Here is a 17,904-nt window from a genome sequence, read left to right as displayed (position 1 = left end):
ATAAATTGCTAAATTGAATTTTATATCCTTTGAAGGACCCTGGCAGCTTAAAGTGATACCCTTTGGGTAATGAAATATCTCGGGCACCTTTTACTGGCTGATGGGTCTGATGCCATTAGTGTTAACTTGATAAGGAAGATTTTCATTCATTATTAAATCTTATGGCGGTTATACCATAAGAACAGATAATGAAGTTATGCATTGGTTACAGAGTTCCATGGCATTGACACAAATGGTTCCATGTTAATTTCTCTTTCTCAAAAAATGCATTACCAAAAAGTTTGTAAAAATATAATAACCCTGTTTTATTATCAGACTAGTCCAGGGTGAATAAGTGAAATTTCATTTAAAGTGCACAATCTACTTACCATTTACCCTCCATCATTTTCATCGTTTGTACCACAGATTCTCAATATGAGGTAATTACCTCATTGGCATTGTCTGTATCCAATTTGCAAGATTTCCAAACTGAAATCCATGCTGATTAATTCAAGCAAAGACACATAATAAGTGGAAGCCTAATTTTCCTTGGTGAAGAGAAAATAAAATACACACCATGATTTACATGTATTTAGATGCATCAAAATGTTTCCAGTACAAAGAACATTTATATACATAGAATAATTTTCCTGGAAAAAAATCCAATTGCCTTAATATGGCAGCAGGTTTGGCTTTTTCTTTTGGAAGAGGAAATGATTAATTTTAAAACCAAAACATCATACCTTAATGATGAACTCATGAAAAAATAAAATGTAATTACCAAAATGAGGCAGGATTCTCAAATCCAAGTCAACCTAGATTATTAAATGTTTTAACAAACTGTAAGGTATCAAACATGTGATTAATAATATCCTATTCAGGGATTATCATTAATTGAAATATGAACTGTATTAAAAATTATTGTGCTTAATTTTAACATAGTGAAAAATACATCAGAGTTTGCAGATAACATAAAATTATGGGCAAAAGTCAATGCTTGAGTAAAAATTTAATTAATCTGGTTACTGTTAAATCAGTCTTCATTTTAAGACATCATTTATTGCTCCATGAAATATTTGTACTCAATCCAAACATCTGCTCTTATGTTAGGCACTCGAAAGAATTTATTGACCAGCAATTGAGCTAGTTCCTTGGTCCAGGTATAACAATTCTTTGTATTCCTTCAGAAAGCTAGCCTCAAGTACAAGAGTTAGGTCCAAATGATCTTCATCATTAGAGGAAATTCCTTCAGTGAGCCTTCCAAATGCATCATCTTCTTCTTTTCGTCTCATTGCACTAGTTTTCGAGCTGTCATCTGACGAACTTGAACTGTCATCAGCTAAAAAAATCAGAAGTTATTAGCGCAAGAAAAATTAGAGCATTCTGTGATCACTTCAGCCAACCTAAATATATGTAATTGTTTTATGAACGATTCTAATTAAGTGATTCATCCAAGTACCTGTTGGATGCTTTTCTAAGAGACCATTCAAAAATGTAAGAAAAACCATGACATGCAAGGAATTATAGGTAAACAAAACCATAGTAAACATCCTTTTTAAAAGGGAACTCTCATAGATATTGGAGTGTTCAGCATATTGATCATCCAAAACACACAACAGAAGTTATTGACATGTCAGAAAGGAGTATTTGCATACAAATTCATTAACCCTTCATTAATATCGCGGGCATCACTGTATTCAGAAATTCTATGAAACAGACGAAACATTATTTTTCTAGTACATATCTACTCTCAAGCTCTCACTGATCCTGAGTCAAATAAGCTACAGTAAGAAGTTTCAAACCAAAACTACAATTTACTTCAATCCTAGCCAAGAGGCAAAAAAAATTGTACCCGGAAGTGGAAAATTAACTGGGTTTTTTAAGCCAGCAGGCATACAGTTCAAATCTAATTAAATGCTAACATACTGCCGAGTACAAGGAACAATGAGGTACAAAAAATTCAATCGCAAGAAATATAATAAATTCATTTTAACTTATTAAGCTGTTATGATAGATGCAGTAATATTCAAATGGCCTCCATAAGTGTGGGTCGTACATTTAATACTAAGCTTGTGATCTATGCCATAATTTAGACTAATATGATGGCATTCAATATAATTTTAAAGGAGAAAACTGAATGTATCATAAAATCATTACAGGAACAGATTTGTTTCCCAGAAGTGTCAGTGCATGACCATCAAAAGATGAAATTTATTTTAAATAAAAATATTAAAATGATTTTTGAGCCAATGTAATGATATAAAAGAAGTAAATATAACTCCAAAACTGATATTTCAGTCAATGGGATGACTATAAAAAAGAAAGAGTATTTGTGGAATAGCCACAAGATAAGAGGGAAAATACTCCAAGCACAGCCTGTTGCAATCAAGTGACGCCTGCAGGGCATGTTGAGGAGGAATAAGGCATAGCATGGGTGGGTTGGTGGTCCTAGTAGTAGTAGAGTATCTGTTCTTCTGAGTTCATAGGTTTCAACTTGGGGATTGTATTGAATTAATTGCTTTTTATTACACGGGGTTAATTAATCATGATATCTTCCCTGAAAAGACTTTTAATTAAGTGACTTCAGATACTTAAATTCAAAAAATTATCCTGGCCTTGCCATAACAATTGATCATAAAGTAATAGCATTCATTTTGTTAATATATATGACAAAATGGCAACTGAGACATTTGAATACCAAATAATTTAAAATTAAAAGAATAACTAATTATTTTAGAAAATATTAAGCAGCACTTGCCTCGATCGAGGTGGTTTCCTTGGGTGAGATACTCAATCGCTTTGTGAGTATTCCATTTACACTTTTTCAATACTGATTTGATCAACTTGAAGTCAAATCCCATATCTGCCAGCTATAGCAATGAAATAAAGATGATAAAATTAAATTCATAAAAATTACAATCACCTAATTAGTGTGTGTTTACTGTGGGACTAGTGTCTGCAACAAAAAGTTACTTGGGAGTTTAAAAAGTAATCAATATCTCCAAAATGATACGTTCAATTTACCTGCGGGAAAATATATCTTAACCTACAGAATTTTTTATTATTCATTTATTGGGTGTGTTGGGCAGTTTTTTTTATGCACAGGATTAACTTTTACTTAACTGTCTAAATATTCAAATAAAATGAGCAAGTCTTTGGCCATTAAAATCTGATAATCCAGCTTTGCATACATGCTATTTATGTCAACCATCATTGTATAAATTCAAGATTTAAAAACAGAAAGCCTAAGATGTATTTAATATAATTTGAAGACAGCAAAAAATATTTAATTAAAATTGTGCACAATTTGTTAAATTTATAATACCCTAATAAATTCAAAACAGATGACTCATTTGACTCTTTAGTGAGAACATATTGGCAAAAGTTTGTTGACATTAATAATATATGGAAGCAATTACATTGGCCCCTGACCCCAGGATGTAAAATCACACTAATTCACACAGATGGTAAGCCAATTTTGGCCTTACATTTCCCCAAATTTCATTAATAACTGCAAGTTTTGGCTTAAATTATGATTATTGGTAAGTAAAAATAATTTTTCTTAAAAAATTGTGCCTATCTTATTAAACATGTGCCTATCAATTTTCAAATTTAGCAGTTAAGCATTTACATGGTAATCTGAACTGATTGATATGTTAGCTTTGTTTTTTTTCACCACCAGTGGTTTTATCTTAATCAGCTTAATAATCAGCCCCACAGATGTTTACTTGATTCAGTCAGAATATTTTCCATTTTCAAACAGGAAATTTGCTAGAAACAGTCCCAGTTCAAACATGAACAAAATAGAAAAGAACACCCACCAAACAATTAACTCTGAACACCTTTTCACAGTATACTGCCATTTTCTTATACTCCTAAAATATCCAGTCATAAAAACTTTTAGGGGTACCTCATTCATTCATCCTTACATGTAAAACAATGAAGATGACAATGAAAAAGTAATGCATTTTCATTCTTTCATTGGGGTCCTCAATGACTTGGAATGAATTAACAGATACACAGATGCACATATTGAGTACACTGTTGATGGTGAAGAACACTTAATGATGAATTAATGGCTACACTGTTTTCTTCAATTTAACTTTTTCTACTCGGGTATCAAGTGGCAATCAACAAAGCCTAGCTCTCTGCTAACTTGTGTGTCGAGTATCAATCAACACAGAAAGTTATCTGATCTCTATGTGTCCCCTTCTCATTTTTTAGTGCACACATGACTGTAATTTTTTCAGTCAGCAATGACTTCAAACATTGGCAGAATATAACTTTGAAATAACATCACATTTTCTGTAAGCATTCTTCACCTTTCTAGTCGGGGGCATTTAAAATATTCAATTCTGTGAGCTACTGGTGTCTAGGTTGAAAAAATTCAAGTGCAAAGGGTTAAAAAAGGTCTTGTAACGATATTTTGGAAATCATGTCATACATTTTTCATTGTTTTCACTGTGTTACTCATATTTATTGTTCCTGCTCATATAAATAGATTGTCGATGTTTATATTCTTTCAATTTTAATAATCCTATTATATAATATATAAAGTACAAAAATCTTTGAAATATTTTCTCTCATCTCAATTTTACATATTTTTCATTGGTCACCTCACAATAAAGTTACATAAAAAATATATTCTATTGATAGAAAAAAACTACATTCATTGCATTGCATGCTTGTTGCCAACACCCTAACCATTTTTTCAAGGACATAATTAATATTATTCACGGAAATTTTTTCGCTAAAGAACAATTTATCAACTTCTTCGCGCCAAAGATCTAAGAATAGATTATTGGATAAATAGAATTTTGCGTGAATACAAAAAATCACATGATTAGCTATTATTACACGAGTACAGATATATGATAGAAGAAGTTTTACGTGAGCTGTAAGAAAAGGAACTCGAATTGCACTGGACACACTTCAAGAATGGACTGTCAGAAGAAAATAAAAAAAGAGAAAAATGTTGAAGGAAAGCGATGGAGAGAATAAGACAAGATAAAACAAGCTTATTGATTAAATGATTAAGAGGAATTACAAATATTTACAGGGAGCAGCAGCACAGGAAAGAAGAAGACGGAGTGAAAAGTTGTATTGTAAACAGTCAAGACTTGAGATTGATGAGGAGGAATTCATACCTGCCTGATGACTTCCATTTTACTTTTCTTGGTAATACTAAAACGTTCCACTTCTTCCAACAACACACCCTCCTGATCTTGCAGCATTTGAATGGCCAGAGGAGTTGCATTGTTGGACAAGCGCAGAGCTGCCGCAGCAAGTTGAGGTGGAAACCCCATGGAATTTGTCAGAAGATTATATGCATTCACATTTACAAACTGCCTTCCATCCTTACAAAGACCCAGCTGGCGTTCAAAGATTTCCTTCTGCCTCAACTCTTCCTTTTCCTTCCGTTTTTTCTCAATCATTGCCACAGCATGAGCAACATTCCCATTGGTGGCACGCAGAGCCAGTCGTGCCTCTGGAGCTGTATATCCTGTTAAGTAAATGTTAACAAAAATTCTTGACAGGGGGCTTCTAAGTACCACAAGTTCAAATGAACCACACTTAAGATATGCACCACATTACATATTTAATACTAGAAATATAAATAGTACTTTATACTTTAGAAGGCATAGACTATATAGAGCAGGTGAAACAGCTAACCTAAATGTAGGTATTAATGATCAAGTAGTAGGGACATTGGAAAAATTGCCTAACACAAAAAAGCCTTTAAAAAGATGATTAAGCTAATGACAGGGATTTAGAGTAAGGATATTATAAATTAGTAAAAACTATGATATGGAATGTGGTTTTGAACATATAGAAACATTTTCATTGAAGCTAGATGATAGGCAGAGTTGATTGGAGGCTTCTTTAGATTTATGTGTGGAGAAGGATGGAAAAGATGAACCTCAGAGATAAAAGGTTGAAGGTTAACAGAGAGGAGAACACTATCTGTATGAAGGCAAGGTAGGAATAGGATAGGCATGTTGGATGAAATGAAGGGAGGTAGAATGTGTACCGAGTGTTACTCTGAAAACAGTTGCCAGGTTGTGTCTTCTTACGCAAGGCTTAGAAATGAAATTATCAATCCAGGCACATCCATCACTTAACATAAACATTAGACTAACAAAAAAGAATTATAAGACATGAACAAGAGAATATAAAACGCATGAAACCATGATATCAATAGGATAATATATTTCAATTCACACAAAATTTACACCATATTTCACACTGGAAAGTTACTTTTAAATAGATATATCAAAGTAACACTGAAATTTCATGGAGTTTGTTACAAATTTTGCAAATTGTAGGAATACATAAATTCTGATTATGCAAAGAGAGGGTCATAGTTATAAAGAAATAAGGAATTAGGGTGGGTGGGAGAAACAATGCTGGATTAGGAGAACAGTTGTGTTTTGGAGTTGAATAGGGTTGAAAATGATTGGGGAAACTAGAAGCCAAGTTGGGAGAAATCAGTTCAAATACCTCCTGAACAATCGCAAATATGAGACTGTACCCTGGATTTATTTCTGGCAGAATTAATAATGTTCCAAATTACCCTAGATTTATTATCAGCATAAAATTTTACTGTCATTATAACAATGGTTTCCACCCACTCTTTGACTCCATTTCTTTCCAAAGAGAAACGAAAATTCAGGTCAACCCCTGGTGTTTTAGCCAAAGGTTATGGCATAATCATCCCAATCACTGATTTCACAAGTTGTAGTATTATTCTATCAACTAATACTTGATCAAAGATAAACTTGGAAAATTTAAAACTATTGAATGGAAGTCAACTGAGAAATTTAGCTATTCTTGGTTTTACAATCAAGCTGCATGACCAATGACCAAGAACATTAGATTTAGCCACCAAAGGTACTTAACATTGATAAGACAAAGTGAATATTGTGGGATGATTTAGCGAGAGAAGAAAATAATCTCTGGGCAATCATTACTTGAATTTCATAATTAAATCAATGATTTAAAACAAATGTCATTGCTGAAAATATTGTTTCATTTGTAGTGATCATAACATGCCAACACTTGCACCAGATTCAATTCATCTTCAGATTATGCATGTCTTCAGCATTCATGCTTCAGACTTCAGATCATGGGCCCATAGCCACTTACCTACTTCTATCACCTGGCAAAGGCTAGCATCATCAACAGCTAATGTTTTGTACTCATTATCAGCTCTTTGAATGAGGCTTTTAGCAACATCACTTTTGCCCAAATGGTAACTCACTATTGCCTGGAGGAGATGTAGACGGAAGAAAAGAGCTCTTTCATTTCCTGTAAAAGAATGAGAGATTCATAAATAAGAGAGGTCTTCTTTGCTGAAGGCCTGTATGCCTTTTGAAATAGTAGTTCATTGGAGCAACCACTGAGAGCTAGGATCATTTGCACCTCTAGGAATAGGTGCGTAATTCAGCCAAGGTAGGATAGTAATCATAGATTAAAAGAAGGGTGGACAAAAACCCAGCACTGCTAATGGCCTAGTTTAAACAAAAGGCATCAAGGGGTTAACCATTTAATACCCTTAGCACTGCAAACAGGGATTGGGGATACCACCAAAAAACCTACAATCAGGATTTGATTCTGGGTTCTCTGGGGAGGGGGGTGGACCAAAACACAAAGTAAACTGGATTGGAATCAAACAGGCAAGAGAATGAGTTTGATCATTTGACCAATAATTTCTCACTAAATTGGCGAACATGATACAATCCTACACATCTCTAATAATCAGTTAGCAATATTTAGCAGTTAATATGGAAATCTAGGAATCAATCAGCAATGAGTAGTGTTAAAAATGAAAAATTTCTAAGTCATGTTGAGAATTAATTACCCGTTGTTCCCTTTAAGGAGATTAGGCGCTCCAAATTAGTGCCATAGCTGCTGTGAAAGTTTTCCTCACACTTTTTTAAACGCTGTTCTGCATCAGGGAGATGACTAACACTTCTGAGGCACAAATAACACCACACAATATCCAGGTTCAGAAGTGCATAGTTATCAACAGATTTCAGGAGAGTGGAGTTGCACTGACTGTAAAATAAATTGAATTAAATTAGTATAAAATATACCATCGTTATAACCTTCTAAATTTGCTAAAATTACCTATGCTGATGGCAAGGGAAAGACATGATGAGCCATTGAATATTAGCAATTCCTCAAAAACCAAATTTGGATTGGATGGGTAGTGTGTTAGAAGGTAATGATCGTTCATTTTAAAGTTGAAAATAACATGTGACATAGTGGTGCAGTAGTTTTCAAAGCTCTTAAGTACACCTTTCAACACATAAGTAATAATAATAATAAATTTTATTTGCCCAAAGATAATATTACAAAACGTACTGGGTGGATGGTGTACATACATCATACAAGGATAGAGAGAAAGGCTCTCAGAATCACTACCAGATGTCATTGCTATCAAAATCAGTTTCATAATAAGTAATCCTTTATGACAAAACACGTAATGTGTCAGTGCTATGGAAAGAGGTCTGTGGTGCAGAAGCCTCAATGTTGTTTCCGTGTAGTGATTTGTGAAGATGGAAAAAATTGCCATTGGAGCAGTGATTAAATACTTCATAAAGAAATATATCTAGCAAAGGAAATTCATGCCGCCTTTCTGAACATTCCAGGAAACTCGGATCCTTCATATTTAGCAGCTGCCAAGAGAAAAAACGGGTTTAAGTTTTGTCCAGACAGCTTAGATGATGATCTGTGTAGTGGTCAGCCAAAATATGCCAATACCTCAGAAATTAATGCAAAAGTGCATAAAATGGTCATGGAGGATTATCAACTAAACTGTGTGAAATCGTTGAAGCTGTAGGGATGTCTTCTGAAGAGGTATGTCACATTTTAACTGGGAAGTTGGATATGAAAAATTATCTGCTGAATAGGTGTTGTGATTCTTGATGAGTGATCACAAACACATACTACCTTGATCAAAAATTTCCCGGAATTTATTCAGAAAATTAAAAATACAAGTTTATTCATCTAAATCTATATTGTCCCCTTCAAAGTAATCCCCATCGACTGCAACACACTTATGCCAGCGCTTGATCCAATCCTCGAAACATTTTTTATATTCGGTTTTCGGTATGTCCATCAGTGCTTCCTGCGATTTTTCCATTACTTCCTCTCGGCTGCTAAAACGCGTTCCCCGTAATGGTTTTTTAACTCGATTGAACAGAAAGAAGTCACAGGGAGCCAAATCAGGTGAATTCGGTGGCTGTTGGATGGTATTTGTTGCATTTTTCGTCAAAAAATTACGAATAATGATAGCACTGTGCGACGGTGCGTTATCATGGTGCAAAATCCACGAGTTTTCTGCCCACATTTCTGGTCTCTTTCGGCGAATTGCTTCACGCAAACGTCTCATAACGCCCAAATAATACTCTTTGTTTACTGTCTGGCCTTCTGGCAAAAATTCATGATGCACTACACCGTTGTAATCCATGAAAACCGTCAGCATTGCCTTCTTTTTTGACTGAAAACGACGTGGTTTTTTTGGTCTCGGCTCATTTGGTGAATGCCATTCACTTGCCTGATGTCTGGATTGCGTGTCGTACTCATAAACCCACGTCTCGTCTCCAGTAATGATCCTTTTGATGAATGTGGGATCGGATTCAGCCTCGCAAATCATGTCTTTTGCGACGTCAACACGGTCTCTTTTTTGCATGGCACCAACTTTGCTGCTACACGACGGAAACCCAAATCATTAACCACAATGTCTTGGGCGGATCCATAGGCAATGTTCAAGTCCTCCGCTATTTCTCTGATGGTTAATTTGCGGTTATTGACCAACATTTCTTTTACTTTATCAATTTTTTCACCGACTTTCGATGTCGATGGTCTGCCACTGCATTCATCATCTTCGATTGACTCACGACCACTTCTGAACCGCTCGTGCCACTGGTAAACGACCGTTTTTTTTAGAGAATCGTTGCCGAAACACTTTTCCAACATTTCCAACGTCCGTGCGCCACTAAATCCGTTTTTTACGCAAAATTTAATACAAGTTCGTTGTTGCAAATTTAAATCCATTTCTGAAATTGTAAAAAATCGCCAACACACACAGAGATAGATGTACTCTTGGCTACGTAACTTTTGCAAATGTCAAGTTATGACACTAAGATTTAAAGGGAATATCAACAACAGATGTACTAATTTAACAAAAAAAACAGAACTCAAATCGGAACGATGGGAGCGCCACACGGTGGTTATTCCGGGAACTTTTTGATCAAGGTAGTAAGAATGGAAATTTCCAAATAATGTTTGACCTGTTTTAAAAGCAACCAACAAAATTTTCTGGATCAGTTTGTGACCACTGATGAAACTTGGGTCCACTACTATACCCACGAGACAAAACGGCACTCTAAGCAATAGAAACATGTTGATTTACCACTACCAATGAAAGCAAAGGCAATGCAGTCAGCCGGAGAGGTGATGGCTTCAATTTCCTGGGATGTGAAAGGGATTCTGTTGATAGATTATCTACCCACTGGTCAAACAATTACTGGAAAATATTACGCTAAACTCCGGGACCAACTACAGAAAAGATACACGAAAAAAGGCCGGGTTTGTCAAGGAAGGAAGTCATCTTTCATCAAGACAATACAGACCCACACGCAAGTGTCATTGCCATGTCAAAAATATGTGAACTAAGATACGAATTGTCATCACACCCGCCTTATTTTTCTGATTTAGCTCCATCATATTCCCATATTATCCTCAAGTCAAAATTTTCTTCATTGGATGGAGATTCTCTTCAAACACAGAACTAACAGCCAAAGTAGACAGGTATATTGCAGGCCTAAAGGAATTTAAATTTTGAAATGGGATCAAGACATTGGCACATCGCTGGATCAAGTACATTAGTGCACAGGGAGACTACTTTGAAAAATAAACAAGTTTCACTGAGGTAAGTCGTTTATTTCTATTCCATTCCGGGAACTTTTCTAAATACCCTTATATCAGGCAGTTCAAAATTTTGTACAACAAACACAGGCTAAATTGGGATATAAAATATGGTGCTAATGATTACATTAAGCATAGCATGCACATGCACATACATTAAATGTAACATGCACACAAATATCTCTTAAAATCACAGAGCATAAATATAAACTGAACTTTGCTATAAACTTAAAGTATCAACAATGATCAGGAGTATTGCTGAGATATTCATTCATCTATCATTTAACTGCCAAAGCAAAGTTAAGAGCAAAAGTTAAGGAGAAAATAAATTCATACACTAGATTGCAAGTTATAAGACAGACTTGAGCTCTCTTTCAGACTCCTTCAAGGGCACATTTAGCACGACAACTATTGGCAGGATACCCCAAAATCAAACAATAACTCAGAATATTCAAGGTGAAGATACTATCTCCATTCATGTCAAATTGAGTATTAATTCCCATTGGCAAAGGCTAAATAAAAAGAAGACACTTGCTTTTGGATAATATGGGGCTTTTTCTGCAACAGATTGAGACCAAAAACAAGAGCATAATGTAAACATGAAACTTTGCAATGTAGATATACTTCATGACTATGTTTTGGGAATAGATTATCAAATAAATAACAGGAGTAAAAGGACTGTGAAATGGCTTTGAATTTCATTGCTGCTATTTTTCAACTTATATGTACTAAAAATATGGAAATTCCCAAGCTATAGATCGAGCCATGGATTGCTCTTCAATTCATTACAAATTTAAAATTAACTAGCAGAGAAACCACAACACTGTACATTGCACCACCTTAAAGAGCCATTATTGTGCAATTAATTACCTCTGGTAAGATATTCACTGATTCATACACTAAGACATTTAATTGTTTTAACCCTAATACTATGTACATCTGAAGCGGCATATTAATATTTCCATGCATTAAAAAGATGACTTCTACAATTCCTCTCACACCATGCACTAATAATTATACAAATACTCAAACTAAAAAAATAAAACGACCTGAATTCTTTTTCCGATTCAAGGAAGAACAACAGAGCTAATGAGTAGTCTTCTGATTTTAAGGCAGCCCGTCCCTTCTCGTTAAGTGCCATTGCCACAGATAAGGCTTCAGCTTCTTCTTTTGGGAGATTTAAAACTTTACCCGACTGGTCAGCCACCTAAAATATTGAAATAAACAACAGCCCATAAGCATTATGAATCTTAAAATATAATTTCTCTCTTTATTCTAAACATATTTTAAAAGTGCAGCACAAAAATATAACGTTAACGATTATCAAATTGAATATTTGATTCTTGACATTCGGTATGCATGCACTTTAATTTTTTCCATTGATCTCTTGGTAACTTTTTGCAAAAGTTTCGACCCAAACTAGGAGAAAACATAAGTTCCAAAATTAAATTTTACATTTAATTAGGTGCCATTTCCATCATATCAAAACAATGAAAGAAACCAAAGCTCCACTTTCACAATAATAGTAGTAGTTTTTATGGGAGGCAACCGACAGCTAAGGTCATTTGCGCCATAGGGGATGGACAGGAAAGGATGAAGGGTGGAGAGAAACCCGGCGTCGGCATTAGCCTACTCTTTACGAAAGGCGCCAAGGGGTCCGCAGCTTAACGTCCCATCCGACGGACGCCGTACTCACTCAAAGTGCCCTCCACAAAGCACCTCAAGTAGGGATCGAGATACCTCTGAAAAATATTCAACACCGCCGGGATTTGAACCCGCGCCCTCAGGGTGGGAAGCCAATACGTTAGCCCCCGCACCATCTCGATCCCCACTTTTACAATAAGAACACTTTAAAAGCAAGATTCCAAATTACTAAAATGAGTGATTCATATGCATGGATCCCTTTCTGGAAAAGATTGTAGTTCAGCTTAGCCAGCTTGAAAATGGCTATGCTTAGCCTCATAAGGGTTAGGAGAAGTTAAGTTCATTTCTTAGCTCCTTTATTTGCTCTTCAGATGCCAGTGGTGATCCATGATACCTTTGGGATCCTGGTAAGTCTTTGGCTTGTCATCAGGTTTCCAAGTAATCAAACCACTAAGGTTGACACCACATCCATATCAGAAGCAGGTCTCAAACCTGCATTATTTGGGTTAGCGGGCAAACACTCATGGCTAACCCGGTCGCCAAAAATAAATAATCTGCTAACTTTAAATTTCTGAATCACCTCTATTCATTTTCATTTTAAATTTGCAAAATTACAACCATGTTAAATTATCCTTTTTGCACAATAGATGAGCTAATGTATCACTGAAGTGACCACATAATAAAGAACTATTTGACAAAGTCAACTTTATGTCTTCAAATAATAAACATTTTTAAAGAGTAGGCACGATATGATAAAAAATTTCACAAAATGTGGGGCTGCAAACTTAGACCGAAAGAACTTCTAGAAACCAAGAGAGTAAAAAGTATACCAACCTGCAGGTATGAAATATTATTGTCATTCCTTCGGCATGCCAGTAATTGCGCATCAGCTTTTACGGAGTTCAAATATGTTTGTCTTTTTTCAACAGCCTGATGGATCAAAGTGAAATAAAAAATGATATAAACGAGTTAATTTGGATAAATTAGAATATCATCACATCATTGTAGATAGCTAAATGACAATACATGAGTAAATGAATGTTTGAAGTGCATATAATTTTGTTTCCAGGATGCCCCTCCATTCAAATTTTAGAATTTTTTGCATAACTCAGTCGTCAAATTACGAAAAAATAGGCCCAAAACTAAATACTTTAAGTGATAATAACAGTGTCATACCTGAAAATCTGAATGTGACTCATCCAACTGAAGAGCCATCAACTGCATTCCATTTCGGATGGATTGTGAGCATAACTGGGAATCATCTTTTAAAACTTGACCATTTGAAATGAGTTTTAACCTGTTGAAATGTAAGTTAGTATCATTCTATCATTAATAAACCTCTTGCAATATTAACACCAAATGTTATCCCTCACCGAATAGGATCTACATCTAGTTTTTTTGCCAGTGCCTGCTTCAGATCTCTTCCATTTTCCGATAGAGATATTTCGATAGAATGAACACAGGCAGCCTCTCTGTGATTAGCAGAAACTCTGATTTTTAAAGTAGCTATTCCAGTTTTCTGAAATTTCTCACGTGAAGATATTTTTTCGATTGCATTTGCCTGCAAGTCCCTCAAAACCGTTAAGATACTCGCCGAATCTAATTTAAGCTCCTTACTGAAATTAAGAGCTAGATCCTGTAAATTAAAAAAATTAAAGCCATGAATTATTTAGAAAATGTCAGCACCAGTACTTTTAAGCTAAAGGAAATGATTCCATCCGAAGTGAATTACCTTCAATGTGTCCTCGTTGCTTCCAGTACCTTCAATGTAGTAAGGTTGCAGCCATAGTTTAATGCTGTCGAGATTGAGCTTATTTCTAACTTTCATAAGAATGTCTTCATGCCTCAGATTCGAGTTCATTTTGAAAAATATTTTCAAACTGAATGCACACAAATAAGTCACACAAAGAGGAAAACTGATAAATCAGCAAGATAGATTAAACATTCTACCAACATTACCAGCAACCAAAATAATTCTGTCAGCAAGAGAAAGGATAGGTATTAGAAATAAGTAACCTGAGCGAACCTTGCAAATAGATTTCAAGACAAAATAATTCAGTCTAGCTCACCAGCCAAAGATAACGACGCATAAGAAGCCACAGAACAATTTCACGAATAATGACATGTGTGAGAAATTTAAAACAACTAAGTGCAAGTCATGACAAGGAAGCATATACAAGATATAACCGAGAAGTTTCGAACCAATATCACTTTGTAATCCAAACACTAGACTCCATGGTAGACGCAATAAACAAAATAATAACGATTTTTCTCAGCGTATGAATGTGTTCCCGGTTATGTGGTTGGTGATCTGTAATTTTAACGTGTAACTGGTGCAAAGAAAAGAAACTTAAAAATGGTGTATTTATTTATTACGATTATTTTACTACTTTTACCTTTTTCAAGGGTTATTTTCCTCCTGTATAAAGTGCGCTTTCATAAGACGAGTATTCCAAGTCGTCTAAAGCCTGTTAAGACCACGATAATCATGGGATCCGGAGGACATACAGCGGAAATGTTGCGCCTTGTGAAAAATATAAACTTGTTGAACTATAATCCTCGTCTGTATGTCATCGCAAGCACGGATAAAGGAAGTGAGGCTAAAGTAATGAGTCTCGAGAGTGAAACGGGACGGTCTAAGGAAAGTGGAAGTTACGACATTATAAAGATTCCTAGAAGCAGACACGTCAGTCAGTCGTATTTATCATCTGTTTTTTCAACGCTTTATTCTGTTTTGCACTGCATTCCTCTCGTATACCGAGAAAAACCAGAGTTAATTTTATGCAATGGACCTGGAACCTGTGTTCCTATATGTGCTATTGCGTTCTGTATGAAAGCTTTCTGGGTTTGTGACACTAAAATAGTATTTATTGAGAGTATATGCCGAGTAAGAACCTTATCTTTAACAGGTAAATTACTGTTGCATTTTGCAGATGAATTCATTGTGCAATGGAAAGACCTTCACGATTTGTATCAAAACACAAAATATATGGGCTGCCTTGTGTAAAGTTAGTGGTTTTTAATATTGATACCCTTTGAGCCAAGTTTAGAGCGACCAAGTTTTAATAACCCGAAGTCCGTGACTAATTTTGATTGTATATATGTATAAAATCCGAAGAGCTCAATCTTAAGCAATTATCTTTTAAAAAACTAAAGTTATAATTGTTTATGTGGTAGATCCCACCAATCAATTTTGCAATTCTCTGGAACGCCAGGAAAAGTGGATTATAAATACCAATGCATTCCAAAGGAGTTCTTCGACGGTCCTTTAGAGACTGTAGATCAACGGAAAAAGTAAAAGAACTTAGTACATCGTTAGTTAAAATTTAAAATACGCATTCAGTTTTTGCAATACTTTCATGTACATCTATTTTACTGATTTGTGAACCCCTGGAAGGATCTGAAAGCGAAATTGAGATCGCGAAGTGCCTATGCGAGTGAAGAACTACAGGAAATATTGCTGTAATTTTTTTTGGAGCTGAAAGTATTCATTATAGATGTGATCTTTTTTCAATATTTTATTCTTTATTTGAATACTCCTTTGGCATAAGATAAGCAAAAGATGCAGCCCATTATAGGAAGGGAAACTTCAAATGCAGCAATGGAATCTGAAGAGATGGATGTGGGTGATACCATCACTGCTCATTCTACAATCGAGTAGCTTATTGTTATTTTTTCATTGGTTCCCAAATACTCTTATTAGGGGCCTGTGATTGTAGCTATGGTTACAATCATACATGAGAAATGTAAATATTAACATATACCCTACATAGAAATGTTAACAGGCCTTGCATAAGGCTCATTTGGTACTGTACGTAATTGAGCATGTCATTGAACAGGTAAAATCTTTTTCGCACAATGTATTGGATACCTAAATAGGGAAACAAACAACAGCTGTTGACTGTTTTCATACATGCCTATGTTGATGGATTGAAAATATCGGCATGAGTGGTGATCATTAAAGTTATTATATTGGTTGAGTCACAAATTAAATTTATTTGGGAAAATCTCTCAAAATATAACCACAAGAACATGAAAAGATAATAATTCAAGTAGAGTTATTGAAAGAGAGACATTTTATACCAATAATGACCCATCAAATCACATTTTCACTACTGGAAACTGATAAATTCATTCCCTTGTGCCATATCACGACTATTAATTTTCTTTAGATTCCTATTTTGCTAGGTTATTGCAATAAAAATGGCTCTAAACCAAAAATTTCTGTTGTTGCGAATGTTAGTAATGTTATGATTTTTAGGGTACTTCTGAGGATTAGGTGGATCAACCAATTCAAGTAAACTTCTCCTTTCACTTCTTTCTGTTACCTGTATAGAATTTTCCTGAATAACAACTTTTTCCATATTTATTGCTCTGACTATCAGTTTAAAATTTATTTTTATTCGGGATAAATAGCTTGGGGCTAATCAGCAAACTTATTTTAACAAATTCATCAATTTTACTCAGTAGCTTAAAGTGGAACAGGGACAATCTTCTAACACCAAGTAATTATTCAAGGATTTCTTCGACAATGTAAGAACTGACTCCATTGGAATTTAGTTGTATTAGTTAAATGACTAATAATTTACCGCCACGGTCAACATAATACTTGTTCTTGTTTTTTAAAGCTACCACACCTACAACTAGGAGTGGGTTATGTGGGGTGATAGATGGAATTAAGGATCATATCGAAATATGGGAGGGGAGATTGCTCCAGGTTCTAGTAATAGTAAATGGTTCTGCTAATGTTGAAGACTGAGCAGTAAACGATACAATAATACGATTTTGATAGTGAAAATCTTTGGCTTACCAATTAGCTAATTGTTCATTCAAATGCCACCAAGTTAATAAACTGGCATATGTTCCTGTTCTCTCCTGCAAAAATGTATGACATTCAATTAGTTCTTCCATTGTTTGCTGAACATATTCCATTCCTTGGATTCTCTGGCACTAAGTGAAGCCGAAAGAAAATCACAGGTGTACAGTGTCCTTTCTATGCTAGAGCAATAAGCAAATAATTTGGAGGATAGGTAATTTCACCATTCAAATGCTGCATGTCACCAATAATATTAATTAATACAAAATTTTGACAGTGATTTTGAATGAAATCATATATGTATTCATATACGTATAGATCCCTCCCCGGACTACAACCTTGACGTGGTGGGAGGGCTTGTGCGTTCCGATGACCCCTAGAGCTGTGCTGGCGGGAGTTATAATTATTGCTCCTGGTAGGGTCACCCATGCCAGATAGGTCGAAGGTTAGGAGCCAGACGAGAGGTAGTCCACGCAGCGTCTGTTCCTCAGTGAGGCGGCTGCAATGGCGTCTGACCCCAGTGGGGCGGC

The 17,904-nt window shown here is 35.2% G+C and overlaps 2 protein-coding genes across 2 annotated transcripts; one reads left to right on the top strand and one right to left on the bottom strand.

Moving 5' to 3' along the window:
• Positions 1–550: 550 nt before the first annotated feature.
• LOC139700893 (NEDD8 ultimate buster 1-like) lies at positions 551–14,800 on the bottom strand. The gene is made up of 11 exons (XM_071599341.1): positions 14,628–14,800; positions 14,291–14,534; positions 13,932–14,194; positions 13,735–13,855; positions 13,393–13,488; positions 11,964–12,121; positions 7,841–8,037; positions 7,126–7,287; positions 5,127–5,482; positions 2,738–2,849; positions 551–1,318 (listed from the first exon to the last, which is right to left on the bottom strand). The coding sequence occupies exons 2-11, from the start codon at positions 14,417–14,419 to the stop codon at positions 1,104–1,106; spliced, it is 1,809 nt and encodes a 602-aa protein (XP_071455442.1). The 5' UTR covers positions 14,420–14,534; positions 14,628–14,800; the 3' UTR covers positions 551–1,103.
• A 42-nt stretch (positions 14,801–14,842) lies between these two features.
• On the top strand, positions 14,843–16,077 carry Alg14 (ALG14, UDP-N-acetylglucosaminyltransferase subunit). The gene has a single exon (XM_071599342.1). The coding sequence runs from the start codon at positions 14,915–14,917 to the stop codon at positions 15,563–15,565; it is 651 nt and encodes a 216-aa protein (XP_071455443.1). The 5' UTR covers positions 14,843–14,914; the 3' UTR covers positions 15,566–16,077.
• Positions 16,078–17,904: the final 1,827 nt, after the last annotated feature.

Source organism: Hetaerina americana, unplaced genomic scaffold, assembly GCF_022747635.1.
Source record: "Hetaerina americana unplaced genomic scaffold, ioHetAmer1.1.p SCAF_11, whole genome shotgun sequence".
Classification (NCBI taxonomy): Eukaryota; Metazoa; Arthropoda; class Insecta; order Odonata; family Calopterygidae; genus Hetaerina; species Hetaerina americana.
The sequence above is the reverse complement of the archived record's forward strand: the minus strand, read 5'-3'. Positions and strand labels throughout refer to the sequence as shown.

Excerpts from the sequence above, each read along its gene's own strand:
- LOC139700893 (XM_071599341.1), bottom strand. The coding sequence starts at position 14,419 with ATGAACTCGAATCTGAGGCATGAAGACATTCTTATGAAAGTTAGAAAT. Across the intron at positions 14,195-14,290 it reads GCAACGAGGACACATTGAAG|GATCTAGCTCTTAATTTCAG; the intron begins GTAATTCACTTC and ends TTTAATTTACAG. Across the intron at positions 5,483-7,125 it reads TTGCCAGGTGATAGAAGTAG|GATATACAGCTCCAGAGGCA; the intron begins GTAAGTGGCTAT and ends TTTACTTAACAG.
- Alg14 (XM_071599342.1), top strand. The coding sequence starts at position 14,915 with ATGGTGTATTTATTTATTACGATTATTTTACTACTTTTACCTTTTTCA.